Source organism: Phodopus roborovskii, unplaced genomic scaffold (genome assembly GCF_943737965.1).
Source record: "Phodopus roborovskii unplaced genomic scaffold, PHOROB, whole genome shotgun sequence".
In the NCBI taxonomy this organism is placed as follows: Eukaryota; Metazoa; Chordata; class Mammalia; order Rodentia; family Cricetidae; genus Phodopus; species Phodopus roborovskii.
Window position 1 is genome coordinate 18,477,794 of NW_026126459.1, and position 18,254 is coordinate 18,496,047.

General features: G+C 39.6%; 1 protein-coding gene across 2 annotated transcripts in view; it reads left to right on the top strand.

Annotated features, from left to right (window-relative positions):
* Nucleotides 1–18,254, top strand: part of Tmem117 (transmembrane protein 117) — a 435,767-nt gene that overhangs the window by 223,937 nt on the left and 193,576 nt on the right. For both annotated transcript variants that reach the window (XM_051189733.1, XM_051189734.1), the window contains exon 4: nt 7,872–7,971. In XM_051189733.1, the coding sequence (XP_051045690.1) occupies nt 7,872–7,971 (100 nt within the window). The remainder of the gene's footprint in view (nt 1–7,871; nt 7,972–18,254) is intronic.

Genomic DNA, 18,254 nt, shown 5'->3' on the forward strand with positions numbered 1-18,254 from the left:
AGGTTTAGAAGCTTGCCTCCCCCACCATTTTTGACTATTTCTTATAAATTTTATTTAAATTAGAAACGATCTTATTTTATATATCAATCCCAGTTCCCTTCCCTTCCCCTCCTCCCATGCTCCCCTTCAACACCTCCCCCCATCCTATCTCCCATCCACTCCCAGGGGAGAATGAGGCCTTCCATAAGAATCATAAAAAAATCTGTCAAGTCATTTGGGGTAGGGTCTCGGCCCTCTCCCCATGTACCTAGGCTATGGGGGTATTCCTCCATGGGGAATGGGCTCCCGTGAAGCTTGCCTTTTTAAAGTTAAACTTTTATTTATTTATTTATTTTGGTTTTTCGAGACAGGGTTTCTCTGTATTGCTTTGGAGCCTGTCCTGGAACTAGTTCTGTAGACCAGGCAGGCCTTGAACTTACAGAGATCCATCTGCCTCTGCCTCCAAGTGCTGGGACTAAAGGCATGTAACACCAATGCCCAGCTAAACTTAATTTTAAAATTAAAAATTCTCACACATACACAAGACAGAGACACATAACTTCCAGTTTTCTCTGATGCCAAGTTATTGAAATAATGTGAATGTGTTTGTGTGTGTATAAAAATGTACGCACAACATTCTGAGACTATTTAGTGTTGCTTGTAAGTGTCTTTTTTAGGGCTGATAACTCCATACTGGACATATCTCCACCAGTTAGTAGACTCCTCAGTAGAAAGAACTAACTTTCCCTCTCTCACCCAGTTGTTAAATACCTTTAGTTCTTCATCTAGGGGTGAGTTCCCATGACATTTCCCCCATCCACATCACCATGTAAACTGGTGTCCATTGTTCAGGTCTTGTTTAGGTGCTGTATTGTTGAGATTACTTGGATGCACCTTCCCTGACATGTATAGAAGACAAACTCTTGCATCAGACTTCCTGGCTAACTGGCTCCTACACTCTTTCAGCCCCCTCTTCCACTGTTTCCTGAGCTTGAGGTGCAGATACTGTGTTGTGTTAACTGAGGCTGAGGCTGAGGGTTAACCTATTTTGATCAGTTGTGACTTTCTGTAGTGGTTTCCATCTGCTGTGAAAAGAAATTTTTTTTGATGAAGGATGAGTGCTACACTCATCTGTGGGTACAAGGATAAGTATCTAGAATGCAGTTTGGAATTGTACTGGCTTAAGACAGTGGCAGTAGTAGGTTCTCTGTGATTCATGATCTTACTAGCCATGGGTAATTGGCTAAGTTTATAGGTGTAGGCATGATTCTACCTATTGAGTAAATCTGAAGTTCAGTTAGACAGCTGTTGGCTGCCTTTAAATTTTTCTTACAAGATGAACTTGTTGTTCTAGAAACATATTATTTTTTACATGTGATATTAAGTAAAATTAAGAGAAGGAAAATTTTGTTCCATACTTTTAATGCTCTAAACTTACTAAATATTTTCACATACAATCTTTCATTAATTCTACTAAAATATTTAAATTGTTGCATCATGAGAACTGATAGTGGATGGGGTGTTATTAAATCAAAATGGGCATGCATGTGTGAATTCACTTTTTAAAGTTTTTATTATGTATTAATTGTACCCATTAATAAGATTCAGTGTGATATTAATATACACATGTACATATCATGTTCTATTAATAAAAATACATGATTTTTATCAATGGTGAATACTTTTTTCTAGGTATTGAGGACATGACATGGGTTGCTGAGTCAGTTGCTTTCTATTCCTATTGTTATATACTTGGGTTAAGCAGCCTATAATGAGAAATTTCCTGAATGATTTTTAACTTCACAGTTGTGCATGTTTTAGGATATCACAAGTAGAGGCTTGTGTCAAGGCAAACCATCTTTGCAGACATACTTAATGGAGACAAGTTGCTCATCTCATATCCCATGTGTCCTTCAAAGGCATACTTCTAGTGATGCCATGACTACATTGTAAAGGTTCCACCACTTCCCAAGGGTATTATGAGCTGGAGACCAAGGCTTCAACACAAGGGCCTTTTGTAGACAGCAAAGGTCCAAACCATAACAAAACTGATTTCTAGTTTTGTTAGGAGTAAGGTTTTCCCACCGGTCTGGTCCCACTCCCACACCAGCCTCAATTAACACACAGAGACTCTGTATTTGATATTATGCTGTTGGCCAGTTACTTGTTTCTTATTGGCTAGCTCTGTCTTAAGTATTAACCCATTCCTATGTATTTCCACGTGGTCTCCTTACCGGGGAGTGAGGCAGGCGTCTGGTCTCCCCAGTCTCTCCATGCTGACTCCTCCTTCCTCCTTCCTATTTCCTCCTTGTCTCCTAGTCCCTCCTATCTTCCTTTCCTATTGGCCAACAGTGCTTTATTCATCAACCAATAAGAGAATCATATTTTCAGAATGACATCTACCATCATAGTTTCATGATTCTAGTTCCTCTATTGAGACATATTTCTTCCCCAGAAGTTATCATAATGGCACGAAGAATCTACAAGTGAGAAATATCATAGGAAAATAGGAGGCTTTTAATTTCAGATTAGAAATAATTATAAAAAGTTCAGTAGTGTTAATTATAGATAGCTGAAGATAATTGAGAGCCCTCCAGAACTAACTTTAGTGATTAATTGTATGCTGAGAGTCAAGTCAAGGAATTGATACTATAACAGGGTGGCTTTATCTCACACAGATGGAGTTTGATGGATAGGCTGAATTTTGATAAGGAATGGAGGAAAGAATTAATGTAGCGTGTGGCTTGGTCCATTAAATTCTGGGTGGGTTTGGTCAATTAAAGCTTATTGTATGGGTATATACGTATACTGTGTTTTCTATATAGACATAAGAAGGAATAGAAAGCTAATGTTGGAAAATTTGAGCTGTCACACTGTCAGTTAGACTTGTTAAAGCTAGGTAATCTTTCAGTCATTCATGGATTCTCTAAGCAACTGTCTGAACTATCCATAGCATGACCATAAGTATTTTTCCATAGCTATCTTGCTGTAATATGGCCAGGAAGTTTTTATATGTGTATTGAACTTCACCAAAGTCTTTTAATAGTCAAAAATGAGAATATTTTTTTTTTTTTATTTTGGCAGCAGTACTAAAGTGTGATTCTTTGGATAATGATTGACTAAATGACTGAAAACTGTTAATCATTTTATTATAGACATAAAGATATTTAAAAGATTTTTATACAATGATACTGACTTCCTGGCATAGTAAAATTTTTTATTTCAATGAGTTAAGAATACTTAAAGCTTTTCTCAAGTATTTCTTTGTTTGACATGGAGTTTTTCTAGTGTAAGTTAACTCCTTACCTATGATTTACTTGTGTATCGAGCCCCCAATCTTGTTTATGTTGCCCCAAAATGACTGGGAGAGACAGTTGTGACATTATGAATCCAGCTGGCCACAGATGGATCTGCAGTGGAGCATGAATCTGTATCGGGTCGGTGATATATGTTTATAGTTTCCTGTTAAACTTTCAGAGACCCAGCCTCTAAATCACCTGGCATTGACTATACCCATTTAGTAAAAGTAATTGGTGGATGTGAACTGAAACTTTCAATGTTAGTGATCAGGACTCTCCCCTGTAAGGCCAATTCGGTTTAGCGTACTTTTATTGACTATTTGGCTCATCTTAGAGTCTATTCAGTGCAGTCATTGAGCACCTAGGTTTTTGGATATGATACAGTTTTATCTGTCCTTGTTGCTGAGCTATTAGAATAATTACCTTTCCAAGGTGCTGTACATTGCAGTCCTCACATATTTATAATAAATTGGAGTGGCTTAAAGTTTGAAAAAATATTGAAGTCAGATTCTAAGAAATTAGTTTACATTTTTTACCCAGATGGCAGATGAATATGCAAGATTTTGTAGATCTATTAATTGTAAAAATAATTAGCTGATGGCCACATGGTGTATGATTGAAACAATCAACTCTAGCAACAAACAAAACTAAAATTATAATTGTCTTCTAGCAATAAAAACTAACTCTGAATCTACTCCTAGTCACTCCCCAGTTTCAGGTTTTTTTCAGTGATCTTTCATGTGGTTAAAATTATTTAAAAGAAAAAAAATCAAAGAATTATCTCTCCTTTAGACCCTAATAAAGAAATACGGTTAAATATTAATTAACCGTAAAAGTTAATGAACATTAAAGTTAATGAAGTAGTTGTTGAATGTTTTTATGTCATGTCTGCATACATGTAATGTATTTGTCAAAAGCAATGAAAATAATATAATCACAAGTTTTCACATATCATTTTATGTGTTACCCTTTAAATTTTTTGGATATTTCATAAATTGTACTACTTTGTATTGTTATAGCAGGTAGGGCCAACTGTATGCCCACAGCCACAGGGGAGTCTAGTTACTATATCTTCTATCATATATTATTCTAGGTGAGTTGGGACAGTTATTCTGCAATGAAAGAGCTACAAATACAATTTTGAAAAAAGAAAACACATCCAATAAGTCAAGGTTTCTTTTTTTTTTTTTTCTTTTCCTTTTTTTTATTTATTTATTATGTATATACTGTACTGCCTGCATGTATGCCTGCAGGCCAGAAGAGGGCACCGTATCTGATTACAGATAGTTGTGAGCCATCATGTAGTTGATGGGAATTGAACTCAGGACCTCTGGGAGAGAGGCCAGTGCTCTTAACTGCTGAGCCATCTCTCCAGCTCCAGGTCAAGGTTTCTAACATCTTCCTCTGTGTACAAATTTTCCATAATTGAATACCATTTTGTTGATTTTCCTAAGATTTAATAACATAGACATACTTATGGACACTGCATTCACTCTAAGTTAAGCAAATATCAAGTGATCAGTTGCAGTATGCAGACTAGCAGTGAACAAAAACCCTTGCCCTATCTTCATGGAGTTTATTATGTTTAAATATGATTTTAATCTGGGTTTTTAGTGATATAGTCATATTTCTTGTTACCAATTCATTTTTGAATGACCAGAAGATATCATGTATAAATGTATACAGGATCTATTTCATATCTACTTTTCCAGATTACACTCATTCCTTTCTCTGTTGGAAGAGTGGAATTGAAACAAAGCAACCCTGTCATAAAAGGGGAGAGCTGATTTGCATGTCCATCAAGGATACTCACCTCTTCTTCATGGCTTTGTGTTTTCTTAGATCACATTCTGTAGTAAGGTGTAATCTATACTAGCCTTCTTAGCATAGACTTTGACAACAATTTTTACTTTTGTTAGTCTTGTGGTCACTTCCCCGAACAAGTTCAGATTGTGACAAATGCCATGAAAAGCAAAGCATCTATGTGTTTATCCTGTTCTGAGTTCTTCCTTTCTCTCCTGAATTCTGGCTCTTTAAGTTTCTAACATTTTCACTTCAGACCACTGGGGATATTCTATGATCAGGCCAAGCCTGCACTTTCATTCTCTTACCTACAGAATAAGCAAATATCTCCAGGAAAGATATACCTAATCATTCCACAGCTCTCTCCAATGTGATGCACCCATTTCTTTAGTTTAATTAGCTCTGATATATTTAAGAAAATATCAGAGGGCTTAGTATTTTTAATTTAATCCCAAAGTCCTTTTGTGCACCAGGGATACATCCTGGTTCCACTGGCAGAGGTCCCTTAGTCTTCCCAGACCATCTAACTGAGAGTGGGTCTGATTCAGTCCAATGCTGGTTTCCCAGCTATCAGTCTTGGGGTCCATTGGCACATTCCCCATGGAGGAATACTCCCCTAACACAGAGGCAGGAGGGAGGGCCTAGTCCCTAATCTAAATGACTTGACAGATTTTGTTGATCACTCCTGGAAGAAGGCATCACCCTCCCTGTGGAGTGGGGAGGGAATGGGATGGGAGGGTGGTTAGGGAGCATGGGAGGGAGGGAGAAAGAGAAGGAAAAAGGGAGGGAGGGAAGAAGAGAAGGAAGGAGGGAGGGAGAGGGAACTGGGATTGATATGCAAAAAAGAAAAAAAAATAAAAATAAATAAAATATTTTTAACTTTTGTCTGGCTTTTATTTTTGAGACAGGGTTTTTCTGTGCAGCCCTGGCTATCCTGGATTCAACGCTGGCCTTGAACACAGAGATTTGCCTGTAGACAGATTGTTTTTCTATTCAACTAGCCAGCTCCCAAATAAACACATAGAGACTTCTTATTAATTATAAAAGCTGAGCTGATCACTTAGGCTTTTTTTCCCACTAACTCTTATAACTTAAATTAGCCCATTTCTATTAACTTTCTTTCTGCCGTTGGCTTTATTGCCTTCACTCTTTACTGCCCATGTTTCCTCCTCTGAGTCCTAGTGTCTCCTCTTGGACTCCAACTTTCTTCTTTCCAGTGTCTTCTTTTCTGGCTGTTCCACCTATACCTCCTTCCTAGCTAATGGCTGTTTAGCTTTTTATTAAACCAATAAGAAGGTACATTGGCATAGACACATCTTCACAGTGTACAAAAACATTATCCCACAACATTCACCTGCCTTTGTCTCTACAGTGCTTGGATTAAAGGCACCTGGCTTAAAATCTTTTTAAACTTTGATTTATTTTAGTTTGTTTTGGCCGGATCATTGATCTGTTCCAAGTATATTCAGGGCATACTCTGAAACGAAATATGATGCATTCTCTCTCTCTTCTCTCTCTCTCTCTCTCTCTCTCTCTCTCTCTCTCTCTCTCTCTCACACACACACACACACACACACACACACACACTCTACCCTGAAGTTTTACTCATTGGCAAAATGGACATGGGGTAAGGTGTCTTTGAGCATATTCATCAAAATGGTGTCATTGAAAGGTTTCTAGACTTTCCAACAAAGTTGGATGGAATTTGTAGAAAAACAATTGTTTTGAATATAAGATTTTATTCTAAAAAAAAAAAAAAAACTAGATATCTCCTTTAAAGCAATGGCACTAGAACTATTGGAAATAACTCCAAGAAGTTAAAATAACCAAATGAAAGATGGTTTTCAGAAATTTCAAAATGCTACTTTAAAAATTTCAGTAAATAAACATGCTATTATCTATGAAGTACTGTAGATTATATGGTCTCATCATTTTTTAGGAAAATGTATAAAATTGAACTTAAAATAGCCATCATGAAAATCTTAGAGTTAAGAAAAACGGGAGAGTGAAATTTGATTCCCAGCAAGTATTTATTTACTCATGTGATATTGATTGGCCCAGTTTCCCTAGAGGCACGAGAAAATAACAATTAGTAAAAATTTTAACAGGAGAAAATAGAAAAGGTAGTGCTTCTTTCAAGACAGCATAGTCTCACTCTGCTGTCAGTGTACCGATTGTCTCTCCCTCTGTTGTAAAGAGCATGCATTTATGTTATTACAAGCAAATAAGAATTAGCTACATAAAACTAAAGTGATGTGTTAAACAGTGTGGGTATTGTTGTTTCATTAGTAATTGAAATCATACATATTTGAATCAAGTTTTTCCTTAGTTCACTGTGCAGATATCTTTCTTAAAAATTGACAGTGTTTTGAACTTTATTTAGCTATGATACAGCTGAGGTCCTGCCCAGCACCTTCCCAGTGATTCTAACTTGACACATTCTTCATCTCAAGCTCTCTGTCAGGTATTGTTTCAGGTCTGCTCATACTCCAGTGGGTGTGAAATGAGACCTTTGCTGAGAATTTCTGTCCAAATGTTCAACAACTGATGTCAGTCTAGAAACCCAAAGACAAACAGCACATGACAATGGCTGAATACCTAATCAGTATTCAAATCCAATCAAAACTGACCCAAACACCCTGCAAACTCTCTCTTGCCTTCATAAATGTATCAACACATGTGATAGTTAGGGGGCTTGTTGAGAGGGGAAGTAAAGTGTGTGGCTGCATGGGGAAGCATCCACTGGACAGCTCTCTGAGTCTGGGCAATGTTTTGTGTTTGTCTCCACAGAGCATATATCATTACAGACTATATGGGCATCCGCAATGAAAGTTTCATGAAACTAGCTGCTGTAGGGACCTGGATGGGGGACTTTGTCACAGCCTGGATGGTAAGAAAACTTCAACTTTTCTTAGTTTGAACAAATGTTGGGTTGAAGGTGTGCTCATTATGTTGGAAAGAAATTGTGAGAAAACAGTTACTAAATGTTTTAAGAGCACACATTTATAAGTATATATCAGTGTTGAAAACTAATTGCTTATTTTTGTATAGATTGGATTTTGTAAGCTTAGATTAGTCTAGAGATTATATTCAATATCTATAATTGTCAGAAAACAACCAATGTAATCATAATATTGATGATGGGTCTCCTCTAGGCGATTATATGTATACACACATTGTATCAAGAATTTTAATTTCCATTAGGAAAATCTATTCAGAAGGAGGTTCATACATTGGAAAATAATATACTTGAAATTTTGGACAATAGCTTTTGAGAAAATGCTACATTAATTGTGATTGTGATTTTTTCTCCTTGAATCTGCTAAATAAAAAAGAAGAACTGGACCACAGTTTCAGAAACATGGACTCCCTGACCTTGACATTCATGCTTTGATCTTTGAGAAATAAGCTCGATTGCACAGAGGATCAATTTACACATTTCTCAAATGGATTTAATAGGTTCTATTTTTTGTTTGTTTTTTTCTTTTTTAATTTAAATTTGAAACAAGGTTGCTTTACATGTCATTCCCAGTTCTCTCACCCTCCTATCCTCCCCTATTACCCCCACTAAACCCCAGCCCATCCCCTTTCTGCTCCCTAGGGAGGATGAAGCCTTCCATGGGGAGTCTTCAAAGTCTGTCATACCATTTGGGGCAGGGACTAGGCCCTCCCACATGTGTCTAGGCTGAGAAAGTATTGCTCTATGGGAGATGGACTCCCAAAGTCCATTCATATACTAGGTTTAAGTACTGATCCATTACTAGGGGCCCCATTGATTGCCCAGTCCTCCTACCTAACACCCACATTCAGAGGGTCTAGGTTGGTCCTATGCTGGTTTCCCAGCTATCAGATTGGTGTGCATGAGCTCCTTGCTCAGGTCAGCTGATTCTGTGGGTTTCTCCAGCCTGGTCTTGATCACTTTGCTCATTATTCCTCCCTCTCTGTAAATGGATTCCAGAAGTCCGGCTAAGGTTTAGTGTTGGTGTCTGCTTCTTCCTCTATCAGTTACTAGATGAAGGCTCTAGGATGGTGTATAAAGTAGTCATCAGTCTCATTATCATGGAAGGGCATTAATGGTAGCCTCTCCACTATTGCTTAGATTGTTAGTTGGGTTCATCCTTGTAGATCTCTGGGCATTTTCCTAGTGCCAGATTTCTCCTTAAATCTATAATGGCTCCCTCTGTTATGGTATCTCTTTTTCTTGCTCTCCTCTCTTCTTTCCCTGTCTCAAGCTTCCTGTTCCCTCATGCCCTCCTCTCACCTCCCCGTCTCCCCTTCTCTTTCTCCTAACTCCCTCTCCTCTCCCTCCATGCTCCCAATTTTCTCGGGAGATCTTATACCTTTCCTCTTTTCCAGGGGACAATGTATGTCTCTTTTAGGGTCCTCCTTGCTTCTTAGCTTTTCTGATGATATGGATTGTAGGCTTGCAATCCTTTGCTCTATGTCTAAAATGCATATATGAATGAGTACATACCATGTTTGTCTATTTGTGACTGGATTACCTCACTCAGAATGGTTTCTTCTAGTTCCATCCATTTCCCTGCGAATTTCAGGATTGCATTGTGTCCCCCCCCCCTCCCGAGTAGTGCTCCATTGTGTAAATTTACCACATTTCCTCCATCCATTCTTCAATTGAAGGGCATTTAGATTGCTTCTAAGTTCTGGCTTTTACAAATAATGCTGCTATGAACATAGCTGCACATATGTCCTTGTTATATTCAGTAATTTCACTCTGAGTCATATACCCAATAGGTTCTATTTTGTGTGATACACTTTTTTTTGTAAATATGAATGTGTGGTCCTAGATTGGACTTGTGCAGCAGATATAAGAGGTTACCTGTTGTTGTTACATTGCCTGCCTGGGTCTGGTCCATTGAGTGACTGTAAGTGCAGGTCATCGAGCCAAGCCTCTTACTGCCTGGACTTCCTGGCCTCTAGTGCACCCACCCATATCCCAAACCAGGGTGCAGACTGTGAGCAGTTGCCCTCTCATTATCAGTGCTGAGGTAGGCTTCCTGGTTTTGTTCTTGACAAGAGTCAAGTAGAAGCCAAAGTGATGACAGAGATAGAAAAATCATTCTGCAGATTGGAGGCTCATGCTAGCATTTGATAGGTAGGTCGTTTGCTGTCTTCATTGTAACATAATTGTCTACAACCTGTTTCTACCCAACTCCAAACATTTCCTCACTGTGGCACTCCCATATCCTCTAGATCTCTGCTTCTGTGTCTTTTCTGAACAGCAAAGCCCTCTTGTTTTGGCTCCTTCAAAGGAATGTCTAGGATATAGCTTTGACCTTTAGTCTTTCTGAATGTTTCCCATCCTGGACATGTCTGCTTTTTTTTTTTTTTTTTTTTTTTTTTTTTTATCATGAGTAAGAGGAACACAAAGACTCTTGTGTAGCCTGCGTTTTCTTAAGCTCCAACTCAGCTTCATGGGGTAATCTCTGGTCCTTTCATGCCTCCGGTGTCTACCGGCTAACCTGATTCTTCTTTTGAAGATTGCTGCTTTATTAGAAAGCTAGAGAAGGCTGGAAAATGAAGAAAAGTGTGCTTTTGTTTTAGTCTTAACCATCCAATGTAGATTTAAGTACCACGGGTCACTCCTCTCTTCCTTGCAGTAAACTGGGGCAAGTCTCTTTCTGCTTATGTTCTATGAAACATTGACCTTTTCCCACTACACTCAGGTAGAAATGACAAAGTAAATGTAAGCTCCTGCTTTGCAAACACAGCCACACAGGGAAGATTCCCAGAACACAGTTCCTATTCCCACTCCTATTCATTGACTGGGCAGTACCTTGCCAATAAATATTTATATGCCTACATGTGTGTGCATTGATAACGCTTTAAAAATAATATTTTTCCTCATGAGAGGAGTCTCAGGTAGCTTTGACCTTCATGTGCATAGAATTCTCAGTACAGAATGAATATCAATGATGAAGGTGACCTTCAGGGAAAAGCAAGTGACTTTTACATTAATAATCATAGATTTACTGTAAATGCATTTCTGCAGCAGAGGAATTTTCTTTGCTGGGAATAATTCTAAGCTTTTCCATGGTTTATAAATTGTATCAGTACTGAAGTGATCCAAAGACAAGAGTTGTCACAAACATTCCGTGAAATACCCTGGTCCTCATACGACTGAGTGCTCAGCTTTGTCCTGGCTTTGCAGCAGATCCTGCATGTAGCACAAAAGTATACAAAGCCCAGTGAAGCGTACCATTTTCTTGTTGTCTGTTAAATAGGCTTTTATTTTTTAATAAAAGAGATGCATGAAGTGATGAGCATTGCAATCCAGCACCAGACTGCACTGTTGCCATTTGTAGAGGAAAGAATGGTGTCCCGAAGGCATGTGTGTGAAGCAGAAACACTGCCTACTTTGAGCTACAGTTCTTTTGTGTCCACTGCTTTGTGCCACTCAGTGATCTGGCTGAGGCCTCCAGCTTTTCCATGCCCTGCTCAGCCTGCTTTTGCATTTCCTCCTAGAGAGAAGAGGCTAACCACTCCAGGTCCCCAGCCCCTGCTGCATCCTCTCTTCTGCTTTCCCTCTTTCAGCAGGAAATAGTGTGACTCGTGGCATTGAAGGGCTGGAGGTTCTTGCGAAGTAGGAGGAAGGTACAAAAAAGGTGACAGTGAGCCATGCTCGGTGCAGGCAGTTGTGTTAGCACTCTCACGAAAGCAGCCTTCATTCCAAAAGCCACCTGCTATGCACATTCCCGAGTGTGTGGCCTTGAGGTGCTGCTCCTGAGGTTGCTTGGGGCATTCATTTTTTTTTTAATTATTCTTCTCTCATCCTGGCTAGTTTCACTTCCCTTCACTCCTTCCAGTCCCTCCCTCCCTGCTCCCATAGCCCAGATCCACTTCTCCTCCTTTTCCCTTCAGAAAAGAGCAGGCCTCCCGGGGATAGCAATGTAACATGACGTGATACATTACAATAAGACAAGGCATTCATTTACATGTGGCAACACAGGAAATATCACAGATACATTAGAATATCTGCCCATTAACTTTACCCTGATTTCCAATGCTTATTGTGCCATTTTGTATGACATTGCAGTTGGCTTTAATACTATGGTTTCTTGAAAGTTCTTTAGACACAGAAATCCTTATTACATAGCTGATATCTACATGTAGAAATGCCTCTGGATTAGTATAATGCAGCCTCTGCTGTTGGTCTATTACAAGAAATAAAAGCGTTAAATTTCCTTAATGAAATTGCAGCTTGAGCAAGGATAAGTCTTTAGGGAAGAAAAAAAAAAGGTGGTTTTATTCCTTTATCTTCATTTGAGAATTTGAGAATTTAATACACACAATGTTTTGACCATTGACCATTCAACCTCTCCTCCTGAATTCTCCTATATGCCCCAAATAATTCTCCCAACTTCATATGCTTTTATAAAAACAAAACAAAACAAAAACCCAATGGAGTCCTTTTAGCATCTCTGAGGAAAACTGCTTCTCCTCCAGCAGCCACCCATTGCCAATAGCTCCTTGACTCAAAAGGGGCTTCATGTCTCCCACCCCCCATCCATGCTGACATTTCAGTTGGCTTGATCCTATGCAGGCCTTTGCATGCAGTCACAGCCACTGTGGGTTCATATGTGCAACGGTACTGTCATGTGTGGCAAATTCTGCTTTGCTTCAGACATCTATTACCATTGGGTCTTTTAATCTTCCTGGACCCTTTGCATTGATCCCTGAGGCTTTCAGGGTTGCAGGGTATGACACAGATGTCCTATTCAGAGCTGAGCTCTCCACAGTCCCTTCTTCTCTGCATACCACCTGTGTGGGTCTCTGTGTTAATTACCATCTGCCCAGAAAAGAAGCTGCTCTCTGGAGGTTGGGAGATGTACTGATCTTTGGGTATAAAGATAAGAACTTAGGGGGCCGTTTAATTCTATGTCTCTCTAGCTGAGTAATTCTATTACTTCTCCCCTAAGGCCTGTGGCCTAGCCAACCACAGGTTTTCAGCCTAGTTAATGGTATCAGGCATAAGTTCAGTATTGTGGATTGGGCCTTTAATCAAATCAGAAAGTACTGGGGTTCTTTTCATAGCACCTGCTAGGTGGTTGGCAATATCATGATGAAGTTGAACACTCCTTCCCAGCTACTGGCTGCCAGGAACTCATGGAAAGAAACCATGAGTGCAAATTCCATACTTTCTATGAGAACTGTGTGTACACAGAAGTAGCTGCAAATGCTCTGGGTGAAAGGATGTGGTCCAGAATAGTGGTGAGAACAGTAAACAAGGTTTTCTCATGAAGCAAGGTATGAAGACTCAGGGCATCTGCTGTTAAGCAAGAACCATTTTTGCTAAAGACCAAGGGGAATTGGAGAGAGAGAATGCAAGTCTATTTTAGGATGCACTGAGTTTTCTCAAGTAGGTTATTACAAATAAAGGAGAGAAGAATATTCCTGGACTGACAGATACTACTGTCTCAGCTGTTGAGACCTAAAAGAAATATCAGAGTCCAAAGGCTTTTCAGTCTCCCTAAAGAAGATAATATCCACCAATATGTTGTCAGAAGGCCATTAAGCACAGAGGTTAAAAAAGAAAAGGACCCAACATCAGGGCCAGAGTACCCAAGACTCAGCATCCACATGTCCTCTAACACACAGTGATATATTACGCTGAAGGAAATACACACACACACACACACAGAGAGAGAGAGAGAGAGAGAGAGAGAGAGAGAGAGAGAGAAAGAAAAACAAGAGGCTGCAGAATATGTTGAACTGTTAGCCAAGAGAATGAAAGAAAAATACCAGCAATAGATTGCCAAGAGACATAGGCTGTCTTCTCTGAGAATTCCTAATTCTAAATTTGAATTCAGCAAAGGTAGGTCTTAAGAGTAACAAATAAATGATCAGCAGGTAGTTGGTTATTCCCATAAAATTCTGCCCACTGTGTCCCAGTGGGCATGTCTTGCTAGGCCAGCCATTGTTGTTGTGTGCAGCATCACATCTGAATAAGACTGCTGATGAACTATTTCAAGCACTGTGAAAGCACCTTAGTAAGGATGAAGTGCTTTTTAGGGATTGTTTACTCCTCTATATTAACCATGCTTGCTTTATATATAAGCATTCTATTGACTAAATGTTTGAATGGTATTTGTCATTGTTACCTTCTTTACTCTTACATATTTTCTACTTTCAGAAAATCAGAATTTCACAATTAATACTTATATTATTATTTTAAAAAGCCATATCTTTTGTAACAGAAGGCCTGAACACTGCTTTTTCAACTAGAAGCTTCTTGGAGGGAGCAGGTAATGTCAATAGGTCCACATCTGTGTTCCTAGCACTCAGTATGGAACTAGGCATCAAATAGATGCTTAAGAAATACTGAGGCTCAGGGAACATTGCAGAAGAAGGGATGGAAAGAATATAAGAGTCAAAGAATTTGGAACAGTGCTGTGGAACATGGTCCTCTGGACATGTCACAGTTGTACTCATGAATTAAATGAGCAGTTGTGGTCATACATACAAGTTCAAGGTTGTTAAGAATTGTAGAATACGTTAGGGAGGAGCTTCCATGACTCACTGTGGCTGAAGAGATAGTGGGGGAGAACAGTCACTTTTCTTTGAGGACATCACCACTGATAGGTTGTCCATGCCTCAGTGTGTGACTCCACACCTGTGCATTTGCAGCCATTGATGATTAGACTCAATGGGGTATAATGTTTTCCTTTTTTGAAAGAGAACAAGAAGTTGGGAGGGAGATATGTTTGGCGAACCCAGGGAAGTTGGAGAGAAGGAATGGGTTGTGGACATGATCATGATACAAACCCTTCCCACCCCTATCCAGGGAGCTTTGAACATTTGATAGCTAGTGGGAAATAAAAAGTGAATTTTTTATTTCATTGTAGTGACACTTGATACATCAACCACTCTACAAGGCTGGGCACATGCTAAGAAGTAGTCAGCCAACACAAACTGGATGCCATATATTTTTAGAGCTTAAATGAGGAGTTTATTTAGAAAGGGGAGAGACACAGAGGCACCAGGAACAGAAGAGGAGAGAGGGGGAGGGAGAGAGGGGAGAGAAGATGAGAGCTGGAAAGAGCTGGACTCCATATTTTGTTTTACATTTTTTTTTAAAAGTGAGACAGAACATGAAATTGTTTGGGTAGGGAGATGGGAGAGGGTCTGGGAGAAATTGGGGGGAAAAGAATGAATAGAATCAAAGTATATTGCATGAAATTATCCAAGAATAGATGCAACAGCTTAAAAATGAAAAAAGACATCTTACATACATATTAAAATTTTCAAAGGAAAATATTAGAAAGTGTTTATTGAAACCAGGTATGGTGACACACACCCGTACTATGGCACTCTGGAGGTGGGAGCAGGTAGCTCGGTAGTTCGTGGTCAGCTTCTGCTGTAGAGTAAGTTCCATACATGGAAATATAGTATTGAAGGAATAGATAGTTAGAAGAGAGTGTAAGTGCTGTTTCATTCTTTTCCTAGTTCAGTTTTGTGACAACCCCACAGTGGCCGTTCTGAAATGTTGGGAGGCGTGTGGGGGGTGGAGAGCTGCACTTCTTCAGGGACATTTGGTGTCAGCCCTGCTTGCCTCCTTTCTCACTGCACTTTCATGACTCTCTGTGAGTGATCCTTTGCTGTGAGGGGACATGTTGTGACAAGCCTTGAATAGACGTACTAGATTGTCAGTGGAAATCATCCTGAATGGTGATGTAAAGGGAAAGTGTATAAAGCAAAAACCAAGTCATGCAGACTCTGCCAAGGTATTCCTTCAATTCTTGTCAGTACATGGTCCTGCTCCCAGCTGTGGGAAAAAGGCAGTTGGATTGAGATCTGTCTGTTAAATCACCTGAGCAAGGAGTGAATACTATGTAGGACAGGAAATTGGTTAAGCTTCACTGAAGACATAAACTTCAATGCTGCTCCATTCTTGATTTCTTATTCTCCTTCTAGGTTAATGTTTAGAGAACTGAACTATAGAAGGAAATATTTCTAAAGTGTTTGAAAATACAGGTGTACAGATAAAGCCTGTCTGATGATCAGAGTATGGAGCTTACACTAGCTAACCATAGAGGTCTGGAGGTCTGTACAGACAGACAGACAGGAAGTGAGATAGGTTGGGTAGAGACAGGAAGTGGGATGGCTGGGTGGAGAGAGGATATAGGCAGGAGGAAGTAGGGACTTTGTCTCTTTTCTGCTGGGAAGCTAATGAGGTAAAGGTGGCTTTGGCTTGCTCCTTCTTTCTTATCTCTCAGCATTTTCCTCTATATCTGACTCGGGGTTTTTATTATTTAGAACAATTAAGAACTCCATTTACATACAGTCTTATTTTCAATTTAAATGTAGAAAATATAAGATAAAATTTGTAACAACATGTATATAAAAATATAAAATGTGGAAAGTTTATAATTGCTTATGCTTGTTACAAATTCTGTGAACATGCAGATCTGACAAATGAAATGGGGGGGGGTGGTGTAAGCCAGATGTTTAACCACTGGAGCTGATCCCAGTAGCAGCTGGTCCCTGGGAATGTCAAGCTGAATTTCTCACTTGGTTTTCTCCACCTACGCATTGGAATTACTTCAGAGTGTAAGTGTCCTTCCTAACAAGCTAATGCCATGTTTGAACAATTTATATTCCATGTTTCATTATTGTATACATTGAAGATGGAAACTGGCTCAAACATTTAATTATTAATTTACCACATTCCCATAAAGTTCTTGTATTATGTGAGATTCCATGTGGGGAATCATACATTATGGAAATTGGGGGTGCCTGGTTTATTGAATGTTTACTGCTCCAGTTGATGGTGTGAACCCGGGTGATGCGGTTCATGAAAATGAAGCAGACTAAAGTCTCATGCAATAACCACCCTTATTTAGAGCCTCAGACAATTTACACTCTAAGGATTAAGAACCATCAACTGAGAAAATATACAGACACAACGATAAGCCACACATGGCAAAAACTTGTAGGCATATGGATAAGATCAGCTGGAGTAAACTCACTCTTATGAGCTATACCTGGGAGGGACATGGAATCATATTCCAAGAAAAATTCCATGGTTTTGAAGAAACTGAGGTTGTAAGACTCTTATCCTCTTACAAGCATTTAGAAGTATCACAGAGCTCCATTCTTGACTGTGTTCTGACAATAAAGGACATGGTCTTCATGGGAAGTTGGGAAGAGAAACAGGAGGGAGAAAGGGAAGAAGGGAGCAAAGATGTAGTCATGTGATCTCATTGCCACCCACCAGGAATCTACCATGCCCAAGGAAGGACAGAGCTTTGGTATAGACCACTATACAAGCACAATCCTAGTTCGTTTTTTTTTAATATATAATTTTTTAATTTAATTTTATATAACAAAGTCCAATTAAATGAAAACAAACATTTATACACAATATTTGGGAATTTGGGCGTCGTTCTTTCCAAACTACTTCCTGCTGGTAAGGGGCGCTGTCTTGGGGGATTCGAAGAAGATTCAGATATCCTAGCTGTGGTCTGTAGGGCTGTTTTGTCCCGCTGTTTGGAATGTAGGATCAGCTTGTACTCTGTTTCAGGCGGTCTGGCGTGATCAAACCACATTGGTCTGGAAGGAATCCACATCTTTTCATTTTCTGTGGAAACAAAAATAGAAATCCTTTTCCCCAGTAACTTGTTCTTCAACTTAAATTTTGGAGTCAAAGCATTTTTTTTCTTAATTTATTATTTTACATGTCGATCCCAGTTCCCTCTCCCTCCTTCTCTCCCTCTCCTCCAGCCCTCCCTCCCTCCTTCCCTCCCTTTTACCATCTCTGCCCTCTCACATGCACTCTAAACACCCTCCCCTCCCAACCCCCCACCACAATACCATATGTAGGGGAATGCCATCCAGTTGGGGTCATGTAGACCTGACAGGTCCTGTGAAGTAGGGACTAGGGCTTCTCTCCTATCTCTAGAATAAGGCAGTTATCACTCCATGGGGGATATATTTGCAATGTCCTTTTGTGCACCAGGGATAGATCCTGGCTCCACTGTCTGAGGTCTCTTAGACTGCTCAGACCTTCTGGCTGAGACCCATATTCAGGGGGGTCCGAGTCAGTCCCCTGCTGGCTTCCCAGCTATCAGTCTAGTGGCCCTTAGCTCCTCCTTGTTCAGGTAAGCTGTCTCTATGTACTTCTACCACATGGTCTTGTCCTCTCCATCTGCTTCT